Below are 25,052 nucleotides of genomic sequence, written 5' to 3' on the forward strand. Positions count from 1 at the left end.
GGTCTTTGTGGTGTATGTGAAGTGTGCGCGTGCTATTTCTGTGTGCCCAGTATATTTTTGGTTAAAAGCTGGTCTATGATTTGTGTGTGGTATACACTTGGATATAGTGTATGTGTGAGGTTTTTTGTGTCTTTTATGTGTTGTATGTGTTAGCAGTGCAGTGTGTGTGGTGAGTGTGTGGTGCATGTGCTAATATTTGCCTGGTGTATGTGTGGTGTCAGGTGGCTGATGTGTGGCGTTCGTGTGGTTATGTATAGTTTTTGGTGGCAAATATGTGTGGGAGTTTGTGTGGAATATGTGTTCTGCGTGTGTTGAGTGGTTTGTATGTCATGTGTGTGGTTTATGTGCGGTGTGCGTATGTGGTATATGTGGTACGTGTAGTATCTGTGTGGTGAGGATCGGTGCATGTGAGGTATGTGTGCGTGGTCGATGTGTCACACATACGTGTGGAAATCGTGGTGCATGTGGTACGTGTGGTGTAAGGGCTGCACGTCTTTTGTGTGTGTGGTGTCTCTGAAATATGCGTCTTGAATGTGTAATGTACGTGTGGTATGTAGTGAAAGGGTGTTGTATGTGGTGTGTGTGTGGTGTATGCTTGGCTTGGGGGTCCATGGCGTGTGTGCGTGGTGTGTGTTGTATGTGTGTTATGTATGCAGTGTGAGTGTCGCATGTGTTCATGTGTTGCATGTGGGCATGTTGTTGATGTGTGTTGTGTGTGCAGGGTGTGTGGAGTCTGTGTGTGCTGCATGTGCAGTGTTACCTGGTGTGTGGGTTCAGGTTGTGTGTGTGACACATATGTGGTGTGTGCATCCTAATAGTTCTACGTGTGCGTGTAGTGCGTGTGTATGATACATGTGTTGTGCATGAATAGTGTAGCTATGTTGTGTTTGGGGCATGTATCCTCTTGTGAGTTTTGCATATGTGTGGTGTGAGTGGTGTTTGTGTGGTGTATGTTTGTGTGTGGAATATGTGTAGTGTGTCTGTGGTGACTGTGAGGGCTGTGTTTTGTGGCAGTCTTTGTGTAATATGTACATTGCCTGTGTGTGGTGTATGTGTAGGTTGTGTGTGGGGTAAATGTGTGGTCCGTGTGCAGAGTGTGTAATATATATCTCGTGTGTGTGTTATCTGTGTGGTGTACATTTGGCCTGTGTGTGTTCTGTGTCATGTGTGTGTACATTGAGTGTGGCATATGCATGATAATAGTGGTTGTCTCCATGGTATGTATTTGATTTGTGTTTCGTGGGGTTGTTTCTGGTATTTCTGGTTTGTGTTGTGTGTATGGTATGTACAGCCTGTGGTCTGTATGCTGTAGATGTTGTGTCTCTGATGTGTGTGTGAGTGGTGTGTTTATGGTGTTTTTGTCAAGTGTGGGTTGTGTTGGGTGCATAGTTATTTTATATGTTGGGGGTTGTGTAGTGCATGTGTCATGTATGTGCTTGGAGTGTGTGTGTGTATGTGTGTGTGGAGTCTATGTGTGGTCTGTGAAGGGTATATGGGTGGTGTATGGGGTATATGGGTGGTGTGGCAGTGCTGTATGAGTTGTGTGTTGATTTGCATGTGGAAGATTGTGTGTGTGTGTGTGTGTGTGTGTGTGTGAATGTTATAAGTACCTGGTTATTGTGTGGGGAATGTGGGGTGTGTTTGTGGTATCTCTGGATAGTGTGAGTGTGTTGTACTTGAAGTGTGTTTGTGTGTGTATTTGTGGCATATGTGTATTGTATGTGTGGTGAAGGTGTGATATGTGCTGCGTGTGTGGTATATGTGTGGCTTGTTGTAGTATAGATGTAGTCTGTATATTTAGTATATTTGTGATGCATGTTGTGTGAAGGCAGACTATGTGGTGCGTGTGCAGGATACACATGATGTAACAGTTCCTTTTGTGTTGTAAGTATGCAGAATGTGTGTGTGAAATATAGGTGTGGTGTATATGTGATGTGTGTGCTGTGTTGCAGTATATGTATGGCATGTGCAGTGTGTGGTATGGATTTGTTAAGTTTATTTGGTGTGTTTTACTTGTGGAGTGAGTGTTCTGTATGTGTGGTTATTGTGTGATGTATGTGTGGTATATCTATGTGATATCTCATTTGGTAAATGTGTGGCGTGTCGGTGTATGGTTATATGTGTGGTGTGTGTGGCGTCTGTTTAAAGTGGCTGTGATTTAAGTGTTTTTCTGTGTTTTATATGTATGATATGTGTGGCATATGTGTGGTGTGTGTGTGCTAATGGTATTTGTGTGGTGCGTGTGGAATGTGCATGGTGTATCAGTGCTATATAGAAGGTTTATGTGTGTTCATGTGTGCTGTATGTATGGGATGTGAGTTGTGATGGTGGTGTATCTCTGGCGTGTTTATTCTCCATATGTAGTGTGTGTTTATTTGGTGTTTGTGTGACATGCGTGCTGTGTGTGGTATTTGTGTGGTGTTTGTGTTGTGTATGTGTGCCATGCATATGTGGTGTGTGTGTGTGTTACGTATGGTGTGTGGATATGTGTGGTGTTGATGTTTGTTTTGCAGATTTGCTGGTGTGCATTTGTGTGTGTATTTGTTGTTTGTGAGTTGTATATCATGTGAATGTTTGGCATACATGTGGTACATGTGTTATATATGTGCTATTTGCAATATTTGTGGTGTATATGTGTCATGATTGGTGAGTGTGTGCTATTTTGTGTAGTATATATGTGGTATATATTGGTGTGTTTCTAGTATATGTATGGTATGCCTGTGTGTTCAGTATGTGTGGTGTGTATTAGTAAGAGTGTGTGTACTATATGTATGTGTATATGTGATGGAAGTTTGATATGCAGGGTATGTGTGCATGTGTGTGGTATATATGTGATGTATATGCGGTATGTGTCTGGTGTGGGTGTGGTGAACGTGTGTTTCTGTGTGACATGTATGAGCTGGGCAGTGCATATGGTGTGTATGTGTGTGTGTGTGCATGTGTGTGTGTGAGTGTGGTAAATAAGGAGTGTCTGTGGTGTGTGTGACGGGGGGGACTTGTGTGGTTATTTTGCTGTCTCTAAAGAATTTCTTCCAGTTTTCCTGAGGGCTCTGACTCTGAGTTTCATGGCCAGTGGATCCATGCCTAAATTCCAAATGGAGTAGCAAACTGATGCAACTGGCAAAATCTTTTTCTTCTTCTTTTCAGTTTTCATTTGAGGAAAACCAGCATTCACCTGATTGGCTATTTCTAGTCTATTTACAGATATGTGAGTTGAATCTGAACCTGCCCAGGGGGTGTTATGGGCTCCATGTTGAGGAGGGCCACACTTTCCCACACTGAAAAACTTGAAAATCATATCAATAATGGTCTATATCAGAGCCAAGTTACATTTGCTTTATACCAAACAAAACTGTGGAGAACTAAAAGCGCATTGTACAAAATGTATATGGTGTTCTTATATTTCACCTATTCTAGTATGCGTGTGACTAGATCCATACTTTCTAGAAAATGCTTCCGTTAAATAATTTAGTGAGTCACTGTTAAATCTGCTATAGTAATAAATTGATGCCTCTTGGCTATTTTTGTCTAAATTAAGCCACCAAGGTAGCAACTACCTAGGACTCTTGTTCTGCAAAAGTACAATAAATATTAAACGTGTCAAAATAAGTAAAATAATAAAATTTAAAATAATAAAATAAAATAAAATAAAATAAAATAAAATAAAATAAAATAAAATAAAATGGCTTCCCTTGTATATCAGGCCTTTAGAGAGTTTTTTTCTCAGCAGGGTCAACTAGCCTTTAAGTTTTTCTACCTGTTGCTGGCTCCAGCAGCGGCTTCCGAGCCTGGTATACTATGACTCTCTGTATTCACTCTTCTTTCCAGGTTTCAAAGCAGCAATTTGCCCTGTGATTTCAGTTTTCTCATGGATCTGAGAAGAGTTGTTAAATTTTAGTTTCTTCAGCTTTTTTTCTTGTGAAGACAGGAGTGATGACTTCCAAACTCCATTGTATCTATTTTAACATGTAATATGTTAATATTATATTAATTATATATTTTTATTTATATATAATATTAATATTTAACATGTAATATTTTAAAGTAATATGATAATAGAAATAATTTCTCCCCCCAAAATGTGTGAATGAATAAACTAGTCTAGTGGTCTGCTCCTGAAGGCAGGACCTGCACATAACCTCCCTGGATTGACTAAGTGAACCAGAGAAAAGGAGGTGGAAAATTGAGGAAGGCATTTAGTGACTCATGTTTGTAGTTTTTGATGGGAATTGTGCACGTGCGCGGGGGGGGGCTGAGTGAGGGGTTATTTTAAAGTTTTAAGTAACTTTCATAAAGGGTAGGGGGAACACCGGCTTGCTCAGGTGAAAAAAAAACGGAACTCTAACCACTGGACCATTCGGCAAACGAAGCGGCCACAAGACCAGAGAAAGTTAAATTGTCAGAGGCTTCCTCCAACTGGCTCTCTCCAGTCCATTCATGCACTTCATCCTGTGCTCCTCCAGAGACTCAGCTCCAACCCTTGCAGCCCAGCTTCTGGACTGTCTCTGGAGCAGAGGCTGCAAGTGTCTTGATTCCACCCAGCCCCTCCTTCCTCCTGGAGGGTGTCCTTACCCAGAGGTGTGTGGGAGGGGCCAGACAGTGGTCACCCTCCACCGAGATTGGCAATAAATTTTGAATATTTTAAATATTATTTAATATTTAAATATAATAGTATTCACTTCTATAATGTATATGGTATCTTCTATAATTAATAAGTTGCTGATAGAGAAAACAGTTACTGATATGGTGAAAATTGACACTTCGTTCAAAATACAGAAAGCTGGGGCCCAGAGCTCCCTGGGCCTCAATTTCTCCAGGTTTAAATAGAGAGAAATGCCCAGTTCTATCTGAGGTGTTCCACTGGGAGAAGAAACAAAATTCCAGCCAATTGAAGAAACAAAACAGCACCTCTTTTCCCATACCGGGAGTCGAACCCGGGCCGCCTGGGTGAAAACCAGGTATCCTAACCGCTAGACCATATGGGAGTCAGCGCTAGCCTGCTTCTCATCTCGTATACATCACTTCTGTCAATTTGTCATGTGCACTCCCACACGACAGCGGCGCACCACCGGGCTCGCTCCGCCCATGGAGATTCGCTCTGACCGCAGCTCCACCAGCCCCAGTTTCAAGACCCCTTTCTCAAGACTCGGCCCCCGGGTGGGAACATCCGGGCCTCCTCAGGGGCGGGAACTCCTGGTCCCGGAAATCTAAAGGACTAGGGCCAGGGCAGATTGCCGAGCGTTTAGGTCTTCACAGTCCGCGTTTGCAGGCACACCTGAAGCCCAACTCCAAACAATAAACGGTCATTTACTGACATCTAAAATAAAGGACCCCTTCTAGGACCGGAGTTCCACGTTGATATCTTTTCCGTGAAAAGCAAAAACGGATTATGGTATCTTATTTTAGCTTCTTCGTTGGTAGCAGCCGTATTTTGTTCTGAAATTTCTCTACTTTACTTTTGAGTGCTTCCAACAGGCTTTTCACGGACAGCTTAAGCTCAAAGTGACAAAAACAAAAACAAAACAAAACATTCTCCCCAATCCAATCACAAATCTGACCACTGCGATTAAAGTATATGTGAAAGGCTCAAGGATTATTAACTGACAGTAAGATCAATGAAACAATACAAGTCCAAAATACGGTAGGGGTATACACTGGGATTAAGTGAAAGAATAAAAGGTGGCATCTCAAAGCGGTAGGGGTAGATTAATCAACATAATGTATATATGTATGTAGACCTATGGTAGAAAAGACAAATTGGTTGCAAGATTCACTCCGTACCTCAACTGAAAGTTTTTGAGGAAAACACTGGAGAATTCCTTTATCACATCAATTACAACCCCAAGTCCAGAAATCATAAAACAGCTGATTGATCAATTCAACTCTATTAAGAAAACTGACTAAAAAGAAAAATACAAGAGCTGGGTGATGGTTACTACAGCTTTCACCTTAGTTATCCATTAAGCTATTCAATTATTTTGTGCAGTTTAATGTGTTTTATTTTATAATAAAGGCTTTAAAAAAACACCATATGCAAAGTTAAAAGACAAATTGGGAAAAATATTTATATTTCGTATATGAACAAAGGATTAATTTTCCCCAAACATAAAGATTACCTCCTGGAAACTGCTAAAAATACCAACAACCCAGCAGGAAAATGAAGCATGGACACAGTTCCCATCACAGGAAATACAACTGGACCTTCAAAAATTAAGAGGGTTGGTCTCACTTCTGTAAAGATAAAGGAAGGTTTTTAAAAATCTGAAAGGTCTTTTCCTGGAGTTCCCTTCCTAGAGTTCCCTTGAAAATCTAAGTCAAATCTTTTTTACTTTCTGGCTTAAAACCTGTCAAGGACTGCCTATCTAGTCAGGTGTTTGTGTTTTTTATTGACATGGAATCATGCTGTCCTGATCTGTTATCCATGTTTGGTTTTTTTTCCTACATCAAAATCAGTTTTGAGAATCTAGTGAAACTGAAGCACCTATTTTTTGCCCTTCCCTGCCACTAGCTGGATAGTATTGCATCTTGTAAAGAAACTGCAGCTGATATATCCACGAGGATGTTCTGGTTATTTACTAATATGAACTAACCTAACAGCTTTGCCCTCTGCCCCACATGACTGTGTCCTAGGAGAATACAAGCCTAGAAGTGGTTTCACAGTAGTGACTTTCAACATTAATCAGTTTGCCTCTTCAAACTTTCACATCTAACAAAGCTGAAAACATGCAAACCAGAGAAATTTTAAGTAGTAGGGATTAGCTGGGAATAGGGGCAGGGGCAATCTGTGAAGGAGGAAGGCCTGAGATAAGGTAGCCAGCCACATGAAGGAACAGCTGCGCTCACTCCTCTGTCTCTGGTCACAGGTCAAGCAGACTCAGGCTCCAGCTGCTTGAGTTTTTCCTGGAGCCCCCGGAGCTGGCTTCGACCCCAGTCAATGCGGATCTGAAGGGTGGCCATGTCTGCAGCCAGCTGCAGGCCTAAATGAAGAGATACGATTGTCACCATGGTATCTGTGATGTGACACATGACTCAGGGGACATCCCCAGGGACTGGAAAGGCTCCAGAACTCTGGCCTCCATGCTATTCCTAAAATATTCCAGGAAGAGCCTTGCATTGGCTACTTCAGAACTTCACCAGACACACAAAATTCTACCTCTTCAACAGACCTCCTTGACCCCCTTACTATCACCCATCAAGAACTAAAAATTCACAGATCATAACACTGTTGCATGCCCTCATTTCCTTCCTTCTTTCCTTCATTATCACAGTACTTCACTGTTCTCTCCCTCTATCTGTATTCTCTGCCTCCAAGAGTGCTCCACATCCTGGATCCACATCGAGGTGGCTTTTGCCTGACGCCTCTATTAAGTCATCTGGGTCCTCCATGCTACCTAGTCCACTGGCCAGTTCAGTCTTCAGCCTACCTGCCTAACAGCAGAGCTGGCCATGCATCTGATCACCTCCCTCCAGGAAGCACTTTCTCTTCTTTTCTTCTGGGGTCCCTTACCCTCTGGGTGATGCTCCTGCCTCACCACTGCTTCTCAGTCTCCTCATCTGGTTTCTCCCCTATCTCTTCCCATCTCCTCTCCACACTCCAAGGCCCTCTGCTGATCTCAGCTTTAATGCCATGTGTCAGCAGCTTGAGAATTTAAACACCAGTGTCATGCAGTGGGCTCCCAAATCGCTCTTTCAAGGCCAGGTCTCTTCCAGACTCCAGATTGCGTGTGCCCAGACACCTGATCAAAGTCTCCACCACCCAGCACTGGGAACACACTCACACCCAACTCCTGACTTTACCCTTGCTGCAACTCTGCAGCCCTCTCACAACAGGTGAGGGCAGCTTCAGTCCCCAGGTGGTCTGGCTCAGGTGGAATCCCCAGGTGGAATCTAGGGGCTCATTCTTCACTCCTCTCCTTCCCTTACTCTCAGATTGATCTATCAGCAAATCCTATGGCTTTTACTCTCAAAACATACAGGTTCCCACCACTTACCCCCTCCTTCACAGCCTTCACCTGTATCTCAAGCATGGCTGCTCCCTGGCACCTGCTTCCTCCCTTTGCTCTTGTCTTTTCCCACCCAGTACCCACAACTTTCCTACCACTCTGTGGGTCCAGTGCACCTCCCTCTGTTCAGAGCCAAAGTCCTCATCAGGGTCTACACAGCCTCAAATCACCTGGCCCAGCCCCCCTCTGACCTCAGCTCCTGGCATTACCCCTTGCATTAATTCCACTCCAACCTATTGGCTTCCTCCCTGCCATCTCAAACACCATCTCATCTCAAAGCATTTGCCCTGGCTAATACTTTTGCCAACAACACCAGTCCCCCAGATCACCCACAAAGTTCTCTCCATCTCTTCAGAGAAGCCTTTCCAGACCACCCTTCATAAAATAACTCCTCTACCCACTCCTGTCCAACTCCATCCACTGTACCCTATCTTATTTTTCCATAACAATCCCCTACCTGGTATTATGTATAGGGCTTACTTATTTACTTGCATGTTCTCTTTCTCCCCTCAACAGAATAAACATTCCATGATGGGTGTTTATCCCTTTTGTTTCCTGCTGTATCCCCAGCACCTAGCATGGGCCTGGAACACTACCAACAGCCAGCAAATGCTTTTTGAAAAAACAGCAGGTGTACAACAAAAGTCTGCTGGAGAAAATCTGGAAAACCCTTTGCAGATTAAGCGCAGCCGTGTCATTGCATTAGTGCTCAAGTCCTTCCAGTAGATAGAGGATCCACTCACCCTCCCGGAAGCTGGCTTGGGCCTGCCGTAGGCTGTGAGGAACCAGGATTCCAAACCAGTTCAGAGGGTCCCGGAGGGCTGGGAAGGACTCTGGCTCTGGGGTTCTGGTGAGACCCTTGCGTCTTCGCAAAGCTGGGTAAAGAAAGACTGGAGGTTGGGGGTTTCATTAAGTATTCCTTGTCTTCTCAGTGACAACGTTGAACTTGATCTGAGCTCATGATCCTGACAAAAACCGATGGTTGGAAAATTCCCCCAACCATTTATGTTCCAGAAAGCAGCTTACCATAAAGAACAACCCTTCCCTTTGTGACTCAGATGAGAGGCCCTGACCACTCTTTCTCAAGACTCTCATAACATCAGCAAATGACCCCCTTGTTAACCTGTGACAGAACCACACACTGACTTTTCTCATTTGCCTGAACATGCTGAAAGGCCAGACAGAACCTCCAACTCCCCATTCCTCTCATAAGTGATTGCGATTAGAATTTTGTCCCTCTAAGGTAGTTAGACATATAAATATTTTCTGTCCAACTGACTGAAACCTACCCTGATTGCAAAACTATCACAACTGTAAAGGACCTCATCTAAAACTTGTCTACCCTGCTGAGACATTCTGATCCTCCAATCTGGGCCGCTCTCTCCATCGCAACACCCTTAATAAAATCATCTCCTCAATTATCCTGTACATTTTGTTTTTGACATCTGGAGAGCGCCCAGGCGGGAAGAAGCGGGGGAGGGAGGGGGACCCACCTGCCTCTCGGGGCCCCACCTCCTCTGGAGTCTGGGCGCTGGCTCTCACCAGCCCGAACCTCTGGAGTCCGTCCTGGGCCTCGCTGAAGAACGAGAAGGTAGGGTCGACATTTGGAGGCCCCAGCCTGGACCCAGCCTGGACCCCAGCGCCCACCCGCTCCAGCATGCACAGCTCCTCACCTGGTGTAGACGCAGACCTGGGGCTCCATGAGGGAGGCATACTGCAGGGGACCTACCGATTTGGCACCCATAGAGTAGCGAGCTTTGGAGAGCGAGAGCCAGCCCTGAGATGAGAGGAGAGCGGTGAAACTCAGTTTACCTCCGCATGCCCTCTCGCCCTCCCTCCCCAGCCTCCCACCTCCTCCACCCGAGCGTTCAGTGCCGCCCGCTTCGCCTCCAGTTCTTCCAGGTCCTGGAACAGCTGCAGAAGCAGCGAGTCCAACTCCGCTCGTAGGTCCGGCGCAGCCATGGGCCCAAGCTACTGAGGTCTGGAACCAGCCTCTTCCCAGGTCGTCCAATCGCCGTTCGCCATGCCGGCATGACAGCCAATAGGCCCCCGAGACCCACCTTCAAGGGGCGTTCCCAGACGTGGGCCTAGTCTCCCGACGTTTAGAGGTCGCCGGGTAGTCGCTTCTAAAGGCAAGCGCGCCTAGAGCAGCGGCACGGAACTGATTAGCCGGTTTCTCTGAAGTAGGCCAGCCTACCGAACAGCCGGCTAGAATTATGGGTAGTTCTGAGTTCCTTCTGGCGACGGCTGCATTTTAAAAGTAGGGCTATAGCTGTGGCGATGGACGAGGCAGCCATTTTAAGGGAGGAAGGGTTTCAATTCCCGGAACCCGGAGGCGAGCCTCTGGTCTACCGCTGTGCTGCTTTTACAGTTGCTGGGTCATTTAAGGCCGCCAGTTATGAATATTTTAACGGTTCGTCATCTTAAAACTGGGCATCCTGCACAGCAGTGAAAAGTAGCGAAGCCACACACAGACATCTTTATTAACTGCTATCCTGTGGGACAACACTTTGACGCCAGCCTATTGGCTGCTCCAGTGAGCATGCGTTTCCAGGCTGGCCAATCGCCTTGCGACTTCCACCCCACCCTTCACCATCTTAACATTGGGCGCTTCTAGCAGTAGCAGAGTCTAGTGAAGCTTCTGGCTACCTTCTTGGTTGAGGGCAGAATCGAGGGTGGAGCTGCGCGGGCTGAGCCGGCAGATTCTCCGGGACCCACGTGGAAGCCGCGCTCAGAATGGTAGGAGGAATGTTTGAGCTCCTGTTTTTGATGTTGGGGGTTCGCGGAGGGCTGGGGATGGTTCCTGGACTTGGGGCGGGTGGCTCTCGGGGCCCGGCCGTGTGTGGCTAGAAAGAGGTCGACCGGACCCGCTGTTCCCTAGCTGCGTCGTGAGGCCCGCCTTCGCCGGGAGTACCTGTACCGCAAGGCACGCGAGGAGTCGCAGCGAGCCGCCCAGGAGAAGAAAGAGAAGGTTCGGCGCGCGCTCGAAGGTATGCCGGTCGCCGCCCCTAGGCAGCTCTAAACACGTCATTATAAAGACCATTGGTTTGCATTTTAAAACCCAACGGAATAAAACCCTTTTATTAGCATTTCTTAGTGTGGCTAAAACACTGGGCCGTTTTCCTTGCCTGTTGGGTCTCCTGTTGGTTTGCAGATGCCCCTTCCGTGATGGTATGAATTACTTACATTTGTGCTGCAGTATCCAGATTTTACAGTTTGCCTATTAATTTTGTTTACAGTGTGTTCTTACCAAATTTAAATTCTTTACGTTGTCCTATAGATATTTTACCTCCCGCTCCCACCGCCCTTATTTTTCTTTTTGCTACCTTCAGTACAAGGTAGCAAGAATATCTTACTGTCTTAGTATTGTTATGATTCCCTTGTTTTTTAAAACTGTTAAATTGCAGAGAACTTAATTTTATTTGAGTTGTTAATTAGGATCTAACTTTGCAGTATTTTCTCCACTTTTTCTAAAAAAGTATTTTCTCTGCTTTTTACTTGTCATACTAATGAAGAGTGTTACAGATGCCTAATGGGAAGTCCCGTATCCATCCCTATTTTCTTGGTTCTTGTGTGGATGGAACTTTGTTTTCTATTCTGATAGTACTTTAGCTTAATACCTCTAATTATTTTAAATTCACTTTGATTTTCTTATGGTTTAGACAGAAAGTGCGTATGTTTGGTATATATATGTTTGCATTAAGCATTGTGTTAAACACTTGTGACCTATCTGCCCACATTAGAAATTAAAAATGCTCAATATATTGAAATTCAAGAATATTTATCCCAACTCAGATAACCACAACATTGAATAGTGTTTGAAAATAAACCATTTCCTTGTTTTTCTTTGTGCTTATGTCATACTTGTTTGTATCCCTAAATCATATGGCTCGATTTTTAGTTTTAAATGTAATTTTTAGGTTGTATGTATTCTTTCACAGCTTTATATTTTCACTCAGCATTGTTTCTAAGATCAGTTGAGTGTAGTGGGGGCTCCCATTTCCCTGTGCTTGGTATTGAGCTTATTTTTAGTTTGGGGCAGTTAAGAACAGCACTGCTGCTATGAACCTTTTCTTCCATGTGCAAGAATTTCTCCAGGGCATATTGGAAAGAAATCTTGGGTCCAAGGGCATGTTCATATTCTGTACTTCAGCTCTGCCTACAGCCCAGCCCTTTTGCCAAGTACAGCTTTAGTTCACAGAAGAAACCTCTGACCCAAAGCATCGAGATTAGCAGTTTGGGGGCACTTGGGTGGCTCAGTCGGATTTAAGCATCCGACTTCAGCTCGGTTCATGACCTCACAGTCTGTGAGTTCCAGTCCCACCTCAGGCTCTACACTGAGTATGCAGACCCTGCAAGATTAGCAGTTTTGTTATCAGAGGGTTTCAGGATTTCTGGTCCACCTTTGTACAGAGCACTCTGGATTTATTCTTTAAAAAAATTAGTTTGTTAATTTTTTTCTAATTACAAAAACAGTATATACTTGCGATTAAATATTTGTAGAAAGCCCTCAAACCATGAAACTCAGGAACAAGAAACAACCTGTAACCATTGTTAACGGGTTGGCATGTAAGACAAATTGTTTTGTCTTTCCCTTCCTCCTGCCAAAAAATCATGAATCTTCTTTCTGCACAGAAAGGAGTAAAAAAGGTACTTTTTCATCAAGTCTGTACAGTTTTTGTAAGCCACGGTGTTGTTCAAATAAAGGATCCATGCTTGTGTCTTACTCAGCCCCTCTGTCTTCCCCCTGCAGAGAACCGCCTGATTCCTACGGAGTTACGCAGGGAGGCTCTGGCCTTACAGGGATCCCTGGAGTTTGATGATGCCGGTGGTGAAGGTGAACTGTCCTGACACTGGGCCAGCTTTTCTCCCTGCACTTGAGCCTGCTGGCTTCCATGTCATTCCTCAGACACCTTGAAGGAAAGGCTCTGCAGCTCCTGCTCCCAAAACTCTCCCAAGTGCCCTCATGGCTCTGCACAGATGGCACCTCAGAACAGCTCTTCTTTACTGCTCCCAATTCCATTTATGTAACACATACAATATTATCCCACTTTCTGTTTTGTCTGTTGTTTCCCTTACTAGAATAGGAACTCTGCCAGGGCAAGACAGTGTCCATTTTGTTCACTGCCATGTCCCCGGCTCCTGGTACTTCCTTGGCATCCACATGTTTCATTCGTTGCGTTATTCAACAGATATTAAAGGTATCAAAGACATAAATTTTTGTTATGAAGGAAAGGAGTCTGTTACCTTTGGCCTAACAATCTGGACTTGTGCTAGTATGGTAGCAACTAACCCTGTGTGATAAATATAATTAAAATGAACTAAAATTAAATCATATTTAAAAACTTAGTGCCTCAGTCACACTTGTGTTTGTGATCAGTGTGGCTGGGGAGCCACCTTCCTGCCCAGTGCAGGTGTGGAGCATTTTCATTGTCGAAGGTGTTACCAGACAGCATTGCTCTAGACAGATTCACGCTCCCTCAAGTTAGCGTTTTACTTCCCAAGGCGATGTACTGTTCTTGCCCCTCATGCTCCTGACAGGTGTGACCAACCACATGGATGATGAATATCGATGGGCAGGGGTTGAGGATCCTAAGGTCATGATCACTACCTCTCGAGATCCCAGTTCTCGCCTGAAGATGTTTGCAAAGGTACCAGTAGTGGGGAGCAAGTGGGAGATGCTAAGGCACTAGTGGTCCCAGTCCTAATTCTAGTGTGTTCGTGTGCAGGAGCTGAAGTTGGTGTTCCCGGGTGCCCAGCGCATGAACCGTGGCCGGCATGAGGTGGGGGCTCTGGTGCGAGCCTGCAAAGCCAACGGGGTCACTGACCTGCTGGTTGTCCATGAGCATCGAGGCACACCTGGTAAGTCTGGTGGGCAGGCACCAAGGTGTCTGCTGGGGTTGCTGGGGTGACGGTCTGAGAGCAGAGTGGGTCTCTGACGGCCTGCCTGGCCCCGCCAGTGGGGTTCATTGTCAGCCACCTGCCCTTCGGCCCCACTGCTTACTTCACACTGTGCAATGTGGTCATGCGGCATGACATCCCTGACCTGGGAACCGTGTCAGAGGCCAAGCCTCACCTCATCATGCATGGCTTCTCCTCCCGCCTAGGCAAGCGGGTGAGTCTGGGTCCAAAGGGTGAGGGCTGGGGGCAGGGAGTTCCAGGCTGGGCATTTGCCGCTCTCCTTCCCTCTGACCCAGGTCTCTGACATACTCCGTTACCTGTTCCCTGTGCCCAAAGATGACAGCCACCGGGTCATCACCTTTGCGAACCAAGATGATTATATCTCCTTCCGGTGGGTCCATGGGCTGGCCTTAGAATGGTGTCCTGACTTTTGTGTCCCTCTGCTGTTTATTGTCGACCCACATCTGCCTCGTGTCTCCCCTCATCCCTGCCCTGCCTCCCCTCGCCCCAGGCACCATGTATATAGGAAGACCAACCACCGCAGTGTGGAGCTGACTGAGGTTGGGCCTCGCTTTGAACTGAAGTGTGAGTTTGGGGCTTTACTCTACTTCTGGTCAGGGATGGGGAGGAAGTCTGGCAGTATAGATGACAATGTTCCAATCTCCATCCCCCCAGTGTATATGATTCGCCTGGGCACGCTGGAGCAGGAGGCCACCGCAGATGTGGAGTGGCGCTGGCACCCGTATACCAACACCGCACGCAAGAGGGTCTTTCTGAGTGCTGAGTGAGCCCACTCACTGAAAAGGACATAGACCTGGATCCTGGAGGAAGGGAGGGGTCAGAATAAAGTCTGTGTGCCACACTACCACATTTGTCTCTGTGTGGTCAGGACAAGCCCACTGTCAGGCTGAATGTGAGGGACAGTGTTCCTGGGGTCCCCTCGGGGGGAACCTGACAGCTCAGGGACATTTTGAGGCCTGGTATTGATATTGTGTGTAGGACGAGGCAGGCCCATCCTGCTGGCTTGTACCTTAGCCATAGGGAAGGTTTGGGAGATTTGATGCTGCTGTGACTGGAAAGTCAGAGGCCCTCTGAGAACTCATCTCAGACTGGGGATGGACAGTGGTACGGGTTTTACACAGAATGTTCGTGAAGACAGCATGCACCCAAGCAACAACCTTCGGAGAGAAATCCATCAAACCACAATGGGGCGGCCTGAGAACAAGTCAGGCAGGGGCATGGAGAGTGGAGAGCTACAGGGTAGCGTGAAGCAGCAGGGGCCATCTGGATGATCCGTGTAAAGACCCTGAGCTGGACGTACTCATGAGGGTCCCAGGAGCAGGAGTGGCCTAGTGGGGGGGGGGGGGGGGGGGGCTTGAGGGGGGCTGGTGATAGGACCTCACGTGATGTTTGTGGCTTTTGCCTCCACTCGTGAATCCAGAGGCTTCTGGAGCCTCTCTCACCTTGCCATCGCCTCGGTTCATGAAGAATATGCCACTAAAGTTTTTGTGTAAGTTACAGAAATTCCAAAATATATACAAAGCAGAGTAGTATAATATTTTATGTTAGTTTCCAGGGGCTACTGTCACAAATTGCCATAAACTGGGTGGCTTAAAACAACAAATTCATTTAAATTCTGGAGACCAGAAGTCAGATTAAGGTGTTGGTTGTATTCTCAACCCCTCCTCCGTTACTTGCCTTTTCCAGCTTCTGGTGGCTGCCAACAATCCTTAGTGTTCTTTGGCATGTGATTGCAGCATTGTGGTTTCTGCCTTTGTCTTCACATGATCTCTACTGTCCGTGTCCTTTGTGTCTTTTATAAGGACACTTGTCATTGGATTTATAGCCCATCAGAAAATCAAGGGTTTTTTTTAACATTTATTTTTGAGAAAGAGAGAAAGAACGTGAGTTGGGGAAGGACAGAGAGAGGGAGACACATCCGGAGCAGCTCCAGGCTCAGCTGTCAGCACAGAGCCCGACATGGGGCTCAAACCCACAAGCCATGAGATCATGACCTGAAGTCCGATGCTTAACGGACTGAGCCACCCAGGTGCTCCTTATTTTTTAATAGCACAGAAGTCTCACTTAGAACAGCTGCCTTTGTGCTGAGGGCCAATTTTCAGCCAGGGACAGGCAGAAAATAAGATGCAAAGTATTTAGTATTCCCTTCATTGTGAGTTTGTGCTAAAATTAGCCTTCAAGTGTAATTGTTTCAAGTTCCTGAGAAAATCCACACAGGCTCACTGGTAGTGGAGGGCTTTAGACCATTGGGTGTGTGTTTTGCTTATCAGCTGCATTCAGCCATTGGGATGAGTGGTATAAATGTTAACTTTTGTAATGTTAAGTATCCAAGTTAATGGAGGATACTCAGTAAGCAGGGAGGCATCCTCCTCGGGCCTGCCATGTCTGCAAGAGGTACAGGGAGATACAGAAAACAGGAAGGGCAGGAGCCCCACACCTACTGAAGGTGAGGCATGAGGACACGCAGTTGTTTGAATGGCACCCCCTCCCTCTCCCCTCCCCCCCCAGTATGGCCACAGCCTAATTCTTAGCGCCTGTGAATATGACCTTATTTGGGGAAAAAAAGGTCTTTGCAGATGGGGGGATAATCCAAGTTAATGTTAAGTCCTGTTTTCCCTGGAAAAACATACTGTGCTGGTGGAAGAACCTGTGAGTAAAGTCTTTTCAGATGGCAGTTTGGTAGGTTTCTTAGCATTTAAAATGTGGTTCTACTTCTTGAGTCACCATGCTAGGGTCAAAAATGGTCCCTGTGATGCTGCTGAGGACAGTTTAGGCCTGAATGTTAGGCCTGGACAGCTTTACCTGGATGTTTGACCAGGGGAGCTTGTAAAGTTTGTCAATAAAATAACAGTAGTTAAAATAAAGCAAGAGACAAGTTAGGGGAAACGTCCACTGTAGCACTTGTGTATTGCACAGATAATATCTGAGGACTCAGGGATCCTTCAATTTGACGCATGGTACAGCAATTAAAGGGATATTTGTGCATCTTTTGTTTGACTTTTCTAGAAAATCAGTTAATAAATTATACAGTTTTGAAATGTGAAGGACAAGAGAGGAGGCAGAAGTGGGTGTGGGCTTTTGGTGCCTACCATTTGGAGCATCTCTCCTGGCCAGGGAGCAGTGGCCCAGGGAGAGCAGAGGGCTGTTGGGCTCAGGAAACGCCGTTTCATGTCTGCAACTGATCTTCATGTTCTAGTATTCTTCTCAATATTCAGAAATAATAACATGTGGCGAATCCAAGTCAAGGGCATGAGAGATCCGTGCTCTGTTCTTGTAACTTTTATATATAAATGAGACATTTCAAAAGTAGAAGTTTTAAAGGAATTACTGCTAATCTTATTGAATGACAATATTGGAGTTCCTTTAGAAAATGTTTCGTTAGTTTTTAGAGACATGGTGAAGTATTTGGAGGTGAAATATCAGCTGGATAACTTGCTTGAAAATGCTTCAGGAGAGGGGGGAAAAGTAGCTAAAACAAAATACTAATTGTCATATTTAGCAGAGGGTTTGTTACATTCTTTCTACTTTGTTGTATGTTTCAAATTTTTCACAGTAAAGGCTTAAAAGGAAAATAATTAAAAATGCCTTCTGTTGTTATTTAAAGCATATTTTTAAGTTATTGAAAATCTTCAAGCAAAAAAATTGAGGTGTGAAAATAAAAGGTAACTTCAGATACAATGAGGTTAATAGGCCAGCAGGGGGTGTTCTCACCCCCAACCATTCCTTGTTAACTGCAGACCCAACTGGAAGAAAAACCTTTTAAGTCCCTTGCTACTTTAGCTGCTGGTTTGCTATTCCCCACCATCCTCTTGCAGGAGAAAGGTTTTCTACTACCCTGGCAACAGCCCAGCCAATGAGAGACAGTCACAACTCAGCCAATGAAAAGCCACTATACTTTGAACTCCCAGTTTATTTGCATGGACTTTTTGTTTAGAGCACCCCTCCCAACTTCCCATTTTCCTCTGTAAAAGAGCATTCCATTCCTCTCCTTTGTTCTCTGGACTTTCCTATGGTTTTGACCGATCGTGCTTGTCTTGGATTACAGTTCCCTACTATTCCCAGATAAACCCATTTTTTGTTGGTAAATAACTGGCAGTTTTAAAGTTAACAAAAGAGACATGCTAAACAGTAATGGTGATTGAAAGCCATGGAGAGGGCCAAGGGGTGGGGAAGAAGAGGAGAGAGAATGTATTCATTTTTCACTTTTAGGCATTGGTCCACCAGATTGGCTGCAGTGAACATCATGCCCACTTTCCCTTATTCTCCCTTATTTCCTTAGGGCACATTCCTAGAAGTGGAATTTCTGATCCAAGGAGATGCATAAGTGTAGTAAGCCTTTTGATATTTGCTACCAGAAAGTTTGTAGCAGGAGACCATTTTTACCAGATTGGCAAAGATGAAAAAGTTTCAGTATGGTTCATACTGTGGGGAATTGAGTATTGAATAGATGCAAAGCTTTAAGGGGAAATTTCATAATTTCGACTTTGATCCAGTGGCCAGACCTGGGAATGTGCCTGACCTGCACACCCTGTGCACAGTGGTCACCATGCAACCATCTGCACCATTGTTTCTAGCACAGGGAAACGGCCTAGGTGTCCATCAGTAGTACTAATTACATAAATTAGGATGCATCCACAGAGTGAAACACTGCAGCCACAGAAGAACACCTCAAGATAGAGTGTTAAGTAAAAAGCATGGTGAAATGCCATATGTGATATGTTATGGGTTTGCAAAATAAAGGGCAAGGGCCCTGTGCTGGTGTATGAACTGCATTATCTCTAGGAGGGTAAACATTCAAATGGTGCCTTGCAGAAGGGAACCAGTGCACTGGGATCCAGGGAGGAGAGAGACTTTACTTCAGTGCTGTGAGTAGACATTTCATTTACTTCTTGACCACTTTTGTGAGCTCCCTTCTGGGTTCCCTGCCCACTTTTCTTTGGAGTGCAGGAGAGGCACTTTGATTTGTTCTGATTGGCTTCAGGAGTTTAAAGATGTTGGAAATACTTCTCTAAAACTGACACTTCTTTAAGTTGTAAAAGGAACACACCCTCATGTTTAAAAAAAATACAGAAGTGCACAGTGAAAAATAAGCCACCTTCCTACTCCCCATGACCCCAACTATCCAGCCGTATTCTCCAGAAACGATTGACTATTGCCTTAAAAGATATATATATTATTAATATATGTAATATACATATTATATAGATATGTGTTATATATTATATAGATAGATATAGATATTATATATATATATATAATCTGTCTACCGTCTATATACCTATATATCTATATATAGACATATATATCTAGGGATCATCCTGTGCACACCATTCTGAAACTTGGTGTCTTTCCCTTTAATAATCTCTTTAGGATACCTCTAGGTTATCAGAGATACCCAGTACACGTGAATCCACTTACTATTTAATGGATGCGCACTCAAGTTGTTTCCTATTTTTACTCTCAGAAATCTTGCTTCAAAACATCATTGAACATACTTCTGTGTACATTTATGTGAGTATATCTGATGAATAAATTCCTGCGAGTGGAATTTTGTCTTTAAAATGATCATAGATGCTGCTGAATTGTCCCCCACGAGGCTGTCCCAGCCACTGTCAGTAGGTCTGTTTCTGTGTCCTTGCCAGTACTGAGTACTATCAGACTTATCAACATAAGCCAAGCTCTAGATACAAAATGACTTGTAGTTCTTTAATTATGACAGGTGTTGTGCATCTTGTCAAATACTATTGGGAATTTGTATGTGTGTGTTCTCTGTGAACTGTTAGCTCTCCTTCTCTATAGAAATGACTGTTCACCTCTGTATTGATTGTTTTAAATATTTAATTGTGCAAAATTTCAAGCGTAAGAGCAAGAGAGGACCATATCGTAGCCCCTCTCAATGTTGGCCAGTCTGGTTTCCTTTGTAGCCCCACCTACTCCCTATATCCACTCCACTCATTTATTTTGAAACAAATCCTAGACACCATGTTATTTTATCCATGAATATTTCTGCATATATTTCTAAAAGATAACAAGAATAACAATACCATATTATACCTAAAAAAACAATTATTCCAAATATATATTTTATATATTCCAAATATGTTATTTTAAATATCCAGTTACTGCTCAGTTTTCCCTGATTACAGTATGTTAGTTTGAACTAGGATCCACATTAGGCCCATTCGTTGCAAATGATTACAAGTCATTTGTCATTCTTTTTTTAAACAGCTCTATTGAGATATAATTCATACATCACACAGTTAACCCAAAGTATACAATTAAAAAATACAATTAAACTTCTTCTATTATCTTCACAGGGTTGTACAACCATCGCTCTAGTTTTAGAACATTTTGTTTCTCCGACAAGGAACCCCGTCCCCATAAGCTGTCACTCCCCATTCCCCTCCAACCATCCCTTCACCCCCAGCCCCTCGCAACCACTAATGTACTTTTGGTCCATAGACCTATTGTGGGTATTTCATATGAATGGAATCATACAACATGTGGTGTTTTTGTGACTGCCTTCTTTTATTTAGCAGTACACTTTCAAAGTTTACCCCTGTTGTCAGTACTCCATTTCTTTTTGGTGCTGAATAATGTATGTGTATGCCACATTTATCACTTTATGAAATTTGGGTGGTTTCTACTTTGGAGCTATTATGAATAGTGCCGCCATAAATACTTGTGTATACATCCTAAGTCTCTAGTAACCTATAGGATTCCCTGTTTTTAATCTTTTCTCTGAAATATATTCAATTATTCAATTAGGACACTGGTTTATTTGTCTTGTAGAGTTTCCACAGTCTGATCTTGTTCCTGCTGTGTCACTTAATATTTTCCTATGCCTTTATATTTCCTTTGCATTAACATCTAGATCTAAAGGTTCGGTCAGATACAGGTTTAAATCTTGTTGGCAGGAATGCTTGTGTTCTTTTACCAGGAGGCTGATAACGTGTGTCTTTTTTTGATGTTAGCAGACATTAATATCATTGCCTAGCTTTATTAATTCACTAGAGATTTCAAACCTGGTGGCTATTTTTCAGTAAATATGAAATCTTTCTTGCATTATAATTTCAAGTTCATTTTTTGCTAGTATGTAGGGAAGTGATTTCTGTGTGCAGAGTTTATTTCCTCCACAGACATGCACTAGCATCTGGAGATCACTCTAGGTGATGGAGATAACCAGGCTCTGTCCTGGAAGAAGTGGGGCTGGCCTGGGAAAGTTGGTATAAACATTTTAAGGATGTCATTTTTAAAGATGAGGAAGAGGGCTTCCCCCCTCCCTCTCTAAAGCAGAACAGCAGGGCAGTTCCGAGGACAAAAACAAGCCCTCCACAGAGAGATCATGTGGGTTGGCAGCAGGACTGAGAAAGGATAAGGTGGCTTTCTCCCTGGGCTGTGTTTCCTCAGCTCTGAGCTGCCGCTCTTTGCCCCATAAAGGGACCAGGAGAGATCCTCAATTCAGAACAATGAAATCCAAAACCGCTGAGGAAAGTTCAAGGAGACTAACAAAAGCCCTTCCAAAGGTACTTAGCTACAGTCACTGGTGGGCACAAGCTGCCCCTCCCATTGGAGACAGTGTCATTTTTCCTGTTTGCTAAATGCCACACTGTGGCTAGACCAACAGGTCAGCCCACCCAGCCTGCAGGTTTTTTGTTTTTTTGTTTTTTGTTTTTTTAACGTTTATTTATTTTTGAGACAGAGAGAGACAAAGCATGCACGGGGGAGGGTCAGAGAGAGGGAGACACAGAATCTGAAACAGGCTCCAGGCTCTGAGCTGTCAGCACAGAGCCCGACGCGGGGCTCGAACTCATGGACCGCGAGATCATGACCTGAGCCAAAGTTGGCTGCTTAACCGACTGAGCCACCCAGGCGCCCCTGCAGGTTTTTAACAGGAGCAGTGGGAGAATTTTTTCAACGTTTTCTGCCCTTTTTTTGCCTATCAAAAGGGAGCCAGAGAAGAACTGTAAAGTAGTATTATCAATAGTCTCAGTGCATCTGCCACCAAACTGCCAGGGTTAAGGCGATATCCACTATGTTTCTCCATTGTGAAGTTACCATTTTCCCCCTTGCAACATCAGCTCAGCCTGGGTTCCTCACAGCGTCAGGAAAACTTCTGCAGGCACCCTCCAGCAACCAGTCCACTTAGCTCTGTTGAGTGGCCAGTCAGTGAGCACTCTGAGCTGGCAAACCGGCAGACCCGCATGTGGCATGTGGGCGTCGCAACACTCGGGACCTTCAGAGGCACTGCCATCTGCTCCCACTGCATGGGACTGTGACCAGTAGCGTGAACAAAAGGGCCACTAGCAGCAGTAAATCCCACTGTAAGAACAGCGTGTGCAATGCTCTGGGGGAAGAGAGAGGTGAGGCAGGGCTACCAGAGGAGCTCTCAGGGGTCTTCCCACCCTCCACACCCAGCCTGAGCTGAGCAGCTGGCAAGCCAGGAGCATTTGGATGTTTGGAGAGACAGGAAGAGACGGTCGGGAGGCCAGGCAAGTTCAACAGTGACAGGGGGGCATGGAGTGGGGGTGAAAAGTGCAGCCAAAAAGACCGACAGCCAACCCAGCTGGAAGCACGTCAGGTGGGCCAGTCTCAGCCACTTCTATTCAGAAGCCATAAGATTTCAAGCCACATAGAAAGATCCCCAAATGGACAAACATACAGACCCTTGGATAGACAGACAGACTTCTAGATGGACAAAATCCCAGGGAGACAAACAGACTCCAGAGGGACAGACAGCCAGACAAATGGACATATTCTTGAACAAACGGGAAGACACCCAGCCAGACATCCAGAAAGACCTGTGGTCAGACACATGGACACCCCCAGCTCCAGCCATTTGGAAGATGACCACAGCCAACCGAAAGAAAATATCCCTCAAGGACAGACACCTTCCCCACAAACGGACAAACAGACACTACCCCAGCAGAGAGATACCCACCTACCCAATCAACTAGCCAGCCAAACCTCAGCTTTAGCTTCTACAGTCTTAAGTTCTGCCGGTAAAGACAGACTCCAGCCTATGAAAAAGCCAGGCCCTCAGCAGGATAAAAGATACATCCCCACCAAGCCAGCTGGATGGACAGACAACTGTCAAGTCAGGTAGACAGACAGATACACCCCCGCACACATGCTGGACAAACAGACCCTCAGTCACTAGTCAGACAGAAGATCTCCAGCTAGCCAGACCCCAGCTTCTGGGTCAGCCTCCCTGCCTCCCAGTCACCATCATAGATGATATGGATGGCCCAATGACCCCTCAGTGTTGCACCTACTCCTCAGGTACCACCAGTTTCCAGTGACCTTTGACCTCCAATGATATCCACTAACACCACGGTCCACAAAAGACCCTTCATGATCCCACAGTGACTCTTCCTCGTTTACTCTGGTATACACTAGTCCCTAATAACTACCATTAGCATCCATGAGTACTCGGGGATTCAAGAGTGTCCATGAGTCCTCCATTGAACATCCATATATTCTCAAAGTTCCTGATACTTCTGTGTCCCACTTCCCTGAGTCTCCAAAAACCAATAACTGTCCAGGAAATCTCAGTGATTTCGTTGGCATTCACTGTTGTGCCCTGAGTAGGAGCCCTCAGTGACCTTCCCTCTTTTGACCTCTCAGTTACTTAAACTACCACTCCCAATCCCAACAGCCCCTCAGCTACTTTCACTGTGTCTCACTGACCTCCAACGACTGCTAGTAACATCCACTGACAATGCCCCATGAACACCCAAGGAACTCTCAACTGACTTCCAATTAATTCACTATCAATGCCCATCCTCAGTGATCACTACTGACCATCTTTGAAGTCTTAGAGATGAAACTGATAAATACTGAGTCCACAGTAATCCCTCAATAAATGAAACATCCCCACTGATCATCCACTTTGACTTCTGTCACTTAAACCTGGGTTAGCAAACCACAGCCCGAGGCTACACACACACACACACACACACACACACACACACAAGAATGTTTTGTGACATATGAAAACTACATGAAATTAAAAGTTCAGTGTCCGCAAATAGTTTTATTGACACATAGACACACTCATTCCTTTACATGTTGCCTATGGCTTTCACACTGCCATGGTGGAGTTGGTAGCTAGAACAAGACCAGAGCCAGCAAAACCAAAGACCAAAAAGACTTTTAAAAAAGTATGCCCATCCCTAACATAAACAACACTCTAATAATCCCCTAATGAATTAAATCCACAACTTGAACCAATGACCCTGTCAACCCCTCAATGACTTAAAGACCTCACCCTATCCGTTACCCTTTGAGAGCTTGATGACCTCAGTCTGGACTCCTGAGATACCCCCTCCAGTGACACCCCCAGAAATTCCTTCCATGACCTTGGTGAAGGGTGGGCTAACTCATCTACCCAGGCGGGACCCCTAGGCCCCTCTCTGCTTTCTCCAGCCTCCCCTTGGTGACCCGGGGAACTGGGTCACCAAGTTGTCCTTTGGCCTTTTCCTGCCTATTTTCTGAAGGTGAGGCAAAACGGAGAAGCTCTTTGAAAGCGTTGAGAACATCTCCCCTCCCTCCCCCTCCAACCCACTTCTATGTGGTCAGTTCTGTTTCCCGGCAGGTTTATGCGGGTTGAGATCCTTGAATTAAGACTGGTTGTTTGCTTCCCCAGCTCCTCTTAGCCTGACCCAGAAAACGGAACCTCAGGAAATACGGAGATACAGAAGCATCCACTTCCATTAGGTCTTTCTCACAGCACGGGTGCACAGGTGTCACCCATCCCCCCCACCCCCACCCCCGCAACCTCCTGCGACCTCTCTCGGGCCCCGCCAGAGCGCACGGGCGAAGAACACCCCCAACCCAGGGTCCTCGAGGCAAGAGTGGCAGCTCGATCTCGGCGACCGTGTCCACTCACAACTGCAGCACCACTCCGGCTCGGAGCCCAGTCTATGTCTCAGGGAGACCCGACGGGGGAGGCCAGGCGAGAACGAATGGCCGTCTACCGAACGCGGGCACCCGGAAGGTTGGCCCCGGGCTTCCAAGCAAGAGGAAGCGTCCGCGGGATTGTGCGGTGTCACCCGACGTGCCCCGCGCGCAGACCAAGCGAGGCGCGGGCGCCGGACTCGGTCCCGCCGCACAGCCGCAGGCGAC

The 25,052-nt window shown here is 45.5% G+C and overlaps 2 protein-coding genes and 1 non-coding gene across 4 annotated transcripts; 1 reads left to right on the plus strand and 2 right to left on the minus strand.

The window, feature by feature from the left end:
- Positions 1 to 4,913: 4,913 nt before the first annotated feature.
- On the minus strand, positions 4,914 to 4,985 carry TRNAE-UUC. The gene has a single exon. It is a non-coding gene; the product is annotated as a tRNA-Glu (tRNA).
- Positions 4,986 to 6,039: 1,054 nt separating this feature from the next.
- Positions 6,040 to 10,014, minus strand: CCDC115 (coiled-coil domain containing 115). 2 transcript variants are annotated; one of them, XM_042938742.1, is made up of 5 exons: positions 9,855 to 10,014; positions 9,677 to 9,780; positions 9,497 to 9,579; positions 8,747 to 8,893; positions 6,040 to 6,977 (listed from the first exon to the last, which is right to left on the minus strand). In XM_042938742.1, exons 1-5 carry the CDS (start codon positions 9,963 to 9,965, stop codon positions 6,865 to 6,867), a joined length of 558 nt encoding a protein of 185 aa, XP_042794676.1. In that variant the 5' UTR covers positions 9,966 to 10,014; the 3' UTR covers positions 6,040 to 6,864. The 2 variants fall into 2 exon arrangements, with proteins under 2 accessions (XP_042794676.1, XP_042801558.1); XM_042945624.1 differs by having other exon boundaries at positions 8,747 to 8,878; positions 9,855 to 10,009.
- An 84-nt stretch (positions 10,015 to 10,098) lies between these two features.
- IMP4 (IMP U3 small nucleolar ribonucleoprotein 4) lies at positions 10,099 to 14,769 on the plus strand. The gene is made up of 9 exons (XM_042927938.1): positions 10,099 to 10,742; positions 10,885 to 10,993; positions 12,757 to 12,840; positions 13,545 to 13,654; positions 13,733 to 13,865; positions 13,964 to 14,118; positions 14,201 to 14,295; positions 14,416 to 14,489; positions 14,580 to 14,769. Exons 1-9 carry the CDS (start codon positions 10,740 to 10,742, stop codon positions 14,690 to 14,692), a joined length of 876 nt encoding a protein of 291 aa, XP_042783872.1. The 5' UTR covers positions 10,099 to 10,739; the 3' UTR covers positions 14,693 to 14,769.
- The last annotated feature ends 10,283 nt before the right edge of the window (positions 14,770 to 25,052 follow it).

The sequence above is a fragment of the Panthera leo genome, chromosome A1 (genome assembly GCF_018350215.1).
Source record: "Panthera leo isolate Ple1 chromosome A1, P.leo_Ple1_pat1.1, whole genome shotgun sequence".
In the NCBI taxonomy this organism is placed as follows: Eukaryota; Metazoa; Chordata; class Mammalia; order Carnivora; family Felidae; genus Panthera; species Panthera leo.

Coding starts and splice junctions, on each gene's coding strand:
- IMP4 (XM_042927938.1), top strand. Junction 10,994..12,756: donor GGTTCGGCGCGCGCTCGAAG/GTATGCCGGTCG, acceptor TTCCCCCTGCAG/AGAACCGCCTGATTCCTACG. Junction 13,866..13,963: donor TGAGCATCGAGGCACACCTG/GTAAGTCTGGTG, acceptor TGGCCCCGCCAG/TGGGGTTCATTGTCAGCCAC.
- CCDC115 (XM_042938742.1), bottom strand. CDS start 9,965: ATGGCTGCGCCGGACCTACGAGCGGAGTTGGACTCGCTGCTTCTGCAG. Junction 9,580..9,676: donor CAGGTCTGCGTCTACACCAG/GTGAGGAGCTGT, acceptor CTCGTTCTTCAG/CGAGGCCCAGGACGGACTCC. Junction 6,978..8,746: donor CCAAGCCAGCTTCCGGGAGG/GTGAGTGGATCC, acceptor CTCTTCATTTAG/GCCTGCAGCTGGCTGCAGAC.